Source organism: Macrobrachium nipponense, chromosome 41 (genome assembly GCF_015104395.2).
Source record: "Macrobrachium nipponense isolate FS-2020 chromosome 41, ASM1510439v2, whole genome shotgun sequence".
Lineage (NCBI taxonomy): Eukaryota > Metazoa > Arthropoda > Malacostraca > Decapoda > Palaemonidae > Macrobrachium > Macrobrachium nipponense.
Window position 1 is genome coordinate 6438408 of NC_061102.1, and position 7500 is coordinate 6445907.

Here is a 7500-nt window from a genome sequence, read left to right on the forward strand (position 1 = left end):
CAGCCTACTTCCTTTCCCGGAACCAAGCTTGTCAAAATGGATTAGGGAAACCGGGATTGTTTCAGTGCTTCCAAGAACGCTTTCGTCCCGTTTAATACTTTCTATTTGGCACTTTCTTCGATTTCTTCATCTCGTATTCCTTGGGTCGTCTTCATGATGTTTGACTGGTTTGGAGCTGAATACCTCTGACTTCTGGTATTTTGTGTACAGTTTGTTGTACGTATCACATTTTATTCTTGCCAAAACAAAAACAAAAATAAATAGATAAATAAATAAACGTCTTTTGGAAGCTGAACGTTATCGTCTGATGCCCCCTTGTATCACTTCCTTGAGAATTTGCTTTATGGATTTTTGTGTGGTTGAGTGGTCCTTACAAATGAATATGATCGTCATATCTAAAGAGGATGTACAATTGTGCATACACCATGTTTTGTGATGGGAATTCAGTCAAAAGCTTTCTGCTAGAATGAAGGACAAAGCTCTTTTGCTAGATCCACCTTGATTGGCTCAGTGCCACCGTCAAGTAGCTGAATCTCTGCTGCTTCTCGTTCAGCTATTTCTTCTGGCACTGCTCTTGGGAGCTTCGTGTGTACTTGTGTTGCCTCTGATCAAAACGACAACAGAACGACTGAGATGATCATGTATCGTAAAGAAGCAGAATTACTCATGATTCGTCTGTCAGAAGTATTAATTTGGTTTATCCAGTAAGTGCTCAACTAGCCATTTGTAGGCATCTAAAAACTAAATGAAGACCATTTAGAAGGTCGGGAATATCTAAACATAGAGGCAGAATCAGTCATTATGCCACATTCAACTCTAGAGTCACTCTAGAATCAGAATCAGTCACAATGCCACATTCAACTCTAGAGTCAGAATCAGCCACATTGCCACATTCAACTCTAGAGTCAAAATCAGTCACAGTGCCACATTCAATTCTTAAGAGTCAGAATCAGTCACAATGCCACATTGAACTCTAGCTAGAGTCAGAATCAGTCCTAATGCCACACGCAACTCGATAAAAGCGAATAGCATCGAAATGCCCATTTACGCATAACCAATACATTACCCGTAGGTCACGTGCGAATCGCTCGGTAGCCGTCCTGTAAAAGCACAGCTACCGAAAGCTCGCCTCGTTCGGGCATAAATCATCTAATGGATGAATGCTAATCACGGGTCATCCTAATTATGACGAATTCATGAGTATGATTAAACAGGCCCGACAGATCAGATAATGTTGCCGCACGTATTCCGGGATAATTCATTTGGGCAAAAGTGTTCGCTGGGTTTAGTGATTAGACCCGATCCCTTAGATTACGGTTTTAAGTGGGGACTGTTTTTAATCATTTCCTGGTCCAGTGTGGGAACACATTCGCGGAGGATTTGCTCTTGCTCATAGTCACTGGAAAGGAAAACTTTTGAGTTTTTTTTTTTTTTTTTTTTTTTTTTTTTTTTTTTTTTTCAGAGCGTGAATCGACGACATCGAATTGAAACATTGTCGCGAATGGCAGAAATTAAGTCAAGTTTTAATAAAATAATAATAATAATAATAATAATAATAAAATAATAATAATAATAATAATAATAATAATCTTCATCATCATCATCATCATCATCATCATCATCATCATCATCACAATAATAATAATGCCATAGGTTGAAAAAAATTATATTTATGAAAAATAATACTAATTGGTTATTTTTTCTTCAGGACTTCCAGCCCCCACTGACTTTCCTTTTCATATATTTTAATACTAATAATAATAATAATACTAATAATTAATAATAAAAATAATATTTCTCAGGAAACCCCACACTCACTGGCCTTCATATGTCGTATGCAAATGAATAATAATAATAATAATAATAATAATAATAATAATAATAATAATAATAATAACAATAATAATAATAATAATAATATATAATGATAATAATACCACAGCATGAAAAAAAAATTTACATATGAAAAAATTTCCAGACTATATAATAATTTCTTCAGACCCTCCCCTCCACCTCCACCCACCACCTCTACCCACCCGTCCACCCTCCCAACCCACCCCACTCCCTCCTTTTCCCCCGCGGTATTTAGTAGACGGCTCTTAAAGACCTAAAGCCGTCGTCGGCTTATAGGCGAACACCCCTCTTCCCTTTCTTTATCCCTATATTAATGAGCCACCTCTCAAACGCCATAATTAACCATAGAATTACATAGAGGCACCGTCTCGACCACCCCAATTAAAAAATTTCGGTTCGAGGAAGCAAATGAATGGGAAAGATGAGCGGATTGTAAATAAATTGCTGGTCCGCCGAGCGGATGCCTGGCTGCCTGGCAGGCTGGTTACGTGCGTCGTATCCTTGCTCGAGTCGAACGAATCACGGTACGCATACGGGATTGCGTTTCAGATTTTTCGAATGGGTATACGCGGCGTCCAGACATTGTGTCAAGTACTGTAGGGGCTTCGTCGTATCGATAAAGATATACTAAGTACGTCTCGCTGCTGGTAGTATTTTTTTTTCTCTCGTCTTTTAATCCTCGTTTTATAGCATTTGTCAATTGCAAATGTTAATTACTTGTACGTCGTGCCATTTCAGTGTCTCCGGCACCTATTAGGTTGATGAATAAAGAGAGAGAGAGAGAGAGAGAGAGAGAGAGAGAGAGAGCGTTTTAATCCTTGTTTTAGCATTAGTCATTTACAAATGCTAATTACTTGTACTTGGCATTTCAGTGTCTCCGGCACCTATTAGGTTGGTGAATAAAGAGAGAGAGAGAGAGAGAGAGAGAGAGAGAGAGAGACTGCCGGCACTTAACCAATACTCAATATGAGTGTCAGGCTGCGTCCGTCTACTTGACGGAAACAGACCTCAGCGACTACTGTAAATGTCCGGGTTGTAATGCAAGCGATTAATTTCCGAGGCAGGTACCCATGTCCCTGTAATTCGGAGTCATTTTCTCGAGAGGCAGCGCGGCTGTGTGCCCCCTGACAGCAGCAGTCTCGGGAGGAGAGACATCGCGCTGCGGTAAAGGAGACTTGTCCGGGAGAGATAATTGGGACCGGGTTTACATGATAAACCTTCAGGAATACCGCTGTTCCTAATTGCCCCATGGGGACTTCTGTAAAAGCGGGGAAGACGGGCAGGGGAAGGGAGGGGAGGGCTTGGGTTTGGAAGGTAAAGAGTTAGCAGAGAAAGGGAATGAGTAAGGAAGGGAACCAGTAGAACGTGATAAAGGAAATGCACAAAATATAGAAGCTGAAGAAAAAGGACGACAGAACAACAAAACCAATTTAAGGGGAAACGTTTCGTTGAACAGCTGGAAGTTCTTTTTTAACCTGCGAAATAAATCTATCATCATTTCCACGTACATTTTCATAAACAGCGCCTCAGCGGCGTGGTTGGTATGGTATTAGCGTCCCACCTCGGTGGTCGCGGGTTCGATTCTCGGCCATTCCATTGATGAGTGGGAGATGTGTATTTCTGGTGATAGAAGTTCACTCTCGACGTGGTTCGGAAGTCACGTAAAGCCGTTGGTCCCGTTGCTGAATAACCATTGGTTCCTTGCAACGTAAAAGCACCATACAAACAAATAAACGGAGACGTCACGAAAAACATTGTATTGGAAAAGTAAATCCACAATAATAGGTCTGTTTGATCTTGTTATTTAAAATACAAAGCAGAAAGCTTTCGATGACATGCACGGTCCTCCTTGTTAGTCTGACTATACAAAAACTTTGTTTTTTTTTTTACTAATATACGTTCTACATGGTACATTATACATTTTGACCAGTATACAAAAACTTTGTTTTTTGACTAGTATACATTGTACATTATACATTTTGACCAGTATATATTATACATTGTATTCACAATTCCTCACTTGCAGCCCTTTTCATCTCGCCTTCGACCTTTTATCTTTCATGGATATTCAATATCTACACTTAACTACCATTAAGATGAGTTATTCCAACAATACTTTCGTAAAGTCTAGCGTTGGCATCCTTAAGCACTCTCCTTCTCTTCCAAATCTTTTGCATGTACCCCGCCACCTTCTTCACTTTGCCAGTTTGACGATCATCTTCTGTCATCGACTATCATCTGTTACATTTACTTCTAAATAGCGAAATAAATCAACCATTTCCCTTCTTCTGCTAAATGCATCAGTGGCGTGATCGGTATGGTCTTGACCTGCCACCTCGGTGGCCGCGAGTTCGATCCTCGGCCATTCCATTGAGGGGTTAGAGATGTATATTTCTGGTGATAGAAGTTCACTCTCGACGTGGTTCGGAAGTCACGTAAAGCCGTTGGTCCCGTTGCTGAATAACCACTGGTCCCATGCAACGTAAGAACGCCATAAACAAACAAACAAACATTCTTCTCCCAGCCATATTAACTTCTTTTTCTCAATTTTCTGGGGCTCACGTTCCCTTTAAATTTTCTTGTTCAAAAGTTTTAAGCCATTTTAATAGTTTCTGTACTTTCCCTTCACTTTACCCAGCCTGCACCGCATCATCTGCAAATGTCAGACTTTCCTTGTTCCATCCATGTCCACTTTTCGTGTCCCACGAATTCACTGCTACATTTTATATCTTTTCTTATTTTAGCTTTAAAGACATTCCATAATCAAAAAGGGGTACAACTCTCTCGACCAGTGGTCTTCAAACTTTTTGAGGTCATGGCCTACTTTAGATATCTTCAAATACCCATGGCCCACTACTCCAGATTTAGAATAGGGATTGATAAGTTCAAAATAAAACGTCGTAATAGTTCCTGGAACTGGAACTTTATTATTACACGTTATTACCATAAACTCAAAATATAGATTTTCATAAATTCAATATATACAAATATTCTCAGAATCTTTCCATGACCATTTTTATGGTCTGAAAATTAACTATTGAATTGAAATTAAATCTAATTTTCATTCATTCAAGATATTAATATGCTTATAGAAATTTCATGAAAATTTTTCATTTGTATTTTTTATGCATATTGTTTATTTAACTTTAAATCCTACATTTCTTTTATTTGTTTTCCGTGGCCACCTGATATAATCAGCCCACACAGGTTGAAGACCACTGGTCTAGTCTGTATAATCTGATGTTCTTCGCTTTTTCATATATCTGAATTTTTGATGTATCTTGACAAATTGCACTCGGCAACATATATCCCACAATCTCTCCAGATGGCCGTCAAAGCATATCAGAAAACTTTGTTTCATCATTTCAGTCCTTTTTACACCCCCTCCCCCCCATATGCCATGTAGTGTCCATCTAAACAGCCTTAATGTGTTTTTTTTTTTTTTTTATTCACCATCTGCACTTCGCTTCCTCTGTTCTCGTCCCACTACCATTAACGCATCAACTTATTCTGACTTTATAGTTTTCAACAAAGACCTTATAGTTTTCAGCAAAGATTTTATAGTTTTCAATAGACTTTATACTTTTCAACAAAGACTATAGTTTTCAGCAGACTTTATACTTTTCAACAAAGACTTTATACTTTTCAACGAAGACTTTATAGTTTTCAACAAATTTCCTTAAATTCCTTAAAAACTTGTGACCCTCCACCCTCCATCTCAGTTAACTTCCGTTAGTTTTTTCACGTACATAATATCTTCTGTTTATTCTCAAACGTTTTCATAATAAACACTTAATAATCCATGCTTGCTCCGCCTTCCCTAGACACACATCGTCCTTTTCGTTTTAATTGCTCTGTTGTTTCTCCAAATCAAAATCCTACCCTCACACCTCTTCCTTTACAGTAGTCAAGTAATGGTACATCCAGATATAATTCTTACAGCTACATATATTACCTTAACACACAAACAAGGTAACACTTATTCCCCTCAAGTGTGTCTGATGAACCCATCCCTCGTCAAGATATATACCTTATACATACTTCATCCAGACACACTTTTACCATGGTGCACAAGCTTTTAGCCTGTACTTCCATCAACTCTTGGTGCCTTTACGTTCATCAACCCGTTCATTGACCTGATATTTACAAAGAGACAGGAAGAAGGGTCTATAAGGGATGCAGTTGCAGTTATTTGCAAAAGTGTTTATTGCTCGAGTTCATTTTGCGTTCATGTACGTAGATTATTTTTTTTTACCAATATTGACCATTATCTTTTCTTCTAATTCCATCAACTCTTGGTGCCTTTGCGTTCATCAACCCGTTCATTGACTTGATATGTACAGAGAGACAAGCAGAAGGGTCTATAAGGGCTGTAGTTGCAGTTATTTGCAAAAGTTTATTGATTTCGCGTTCATGTACGTAGATTGTATTTTAACCGATATTGACCATTATCTTTTCTTCTCATTCCAGGAGTGAGGGTGGCGCAGCCATGTTACCTTGGGTGTAAGAGGTAGTGTGGTGGTGATCCCCGAATCAGAGCATCCTCTCCGCTGGAAGGTGCACACGTCCTCACCCAAGGGAGTCATCCCTGCTGCCGCACCAGTGCCAGTGGGAGTGCCGCAGGGGTCCGGGCGCTACCCTGCCGGCTCAGGCTCGGCGACGACGTCCCTTGATGCGTAGGAGAGGAGAGGAGAGGAGAGGAGGGAAAGTGCCAAATGACGGGGAAGTCTATTCGGGTGCTGGGCCAAGTGGAGTCTTGATCGCTTAATTATTAAGTTTCCGGCGGGACGTCCATGAGAAAATCGAAAAGTTGAAGCGTGTAATCCTTACAAAAAAGAAAAGAGAGAGTGCTTTACGGTGTCTAGTTTGCCGGCGTCGAGTGCCTTAGTGTGAAGGAGTGCCGTGTCCTAAAGAAAGCGCGATTTCTTTTTTTCGAGGTTCGTCGAGTGAGCGCGAGAGTTGTCGTAGTGATGTTGATGATGTTGGTCCAGCGGCATTATGTGTGAAAAGTGTCACTCTGGGGGGTTGGGGGAGGCACACCACCACCCCGGCGGCAGCCCCTCCTCCTCCGCCCCCACGACGCCTCCCTGCAGCAGTGGCCGATCCTGCTGGGGGAGTCGCTGGGGGGACGTGGTGATGGCGCGGCCACCCGCGGTCACTGCCAAGGGCGTTGGTTCGAGTGCGGTAGTGGCGAGAGGAAGCGTCAGTGCCAATGATTGGAGGGATTCCAGAAGAGTGCCAAGAAGAACAGTCGTTGTGAGAGGCCCCGTGAGGACTCCCGCGTGGGCGGCCATGTTATCTCTAGTAATAACTTTATTTCTTGCTCCCGCGTCAGGGGAGTACGTGCGAGAGTTCGAAGTGTCGGAGGGCGTGCCCATAGGGACGATCGTCGGTCGCATCGGGGACAGCAATCCTGGGCAGCCCTCGCCGCCCCAGCCGCCCTACCTAATCGTGCCAGTGACCGGAAGCAAAGTGGACGAGGACCTCAACATCGACGAGGACACTGGCGAGATCAAGACGAAGGTGTTGCTCGACCGAGAGCTCCGGTCCCAGTACTCCCTTCAGGCGATACACCAGAACGGCGAGGGCATCAGGGTCGTCATCAACGTCAAGGACGAGAACGACAACGCCCCGACGTTTCCCGCT

At 41.8% G+C, this 7500-nt stretch overlaps 1 protein-coding gene across 1 annotated transcript in view; it reads left to right on the forward strand.

The window, feature by feature from the left end:
* LOC135212477 (protein dachsous-like) overlaps positions 1 to 7500 on the forward strand; it is a 290250-nt gene that overhangs the window by 23767 nt on the left and 258983 nt on the right. Inside the window, 1 exon segment of the mRNA XM_064245929.1 lies at positions 6325 to 7500. This exon segment is cut by the window's right edge and continues 1368 nt beyond it. Within this exon segment, the coding sequence (XP_064101999.1) occupies positions 6853 to 7500 (648 nt within the window). The 5' untranslated portion in view covers positions 6325 to 6852.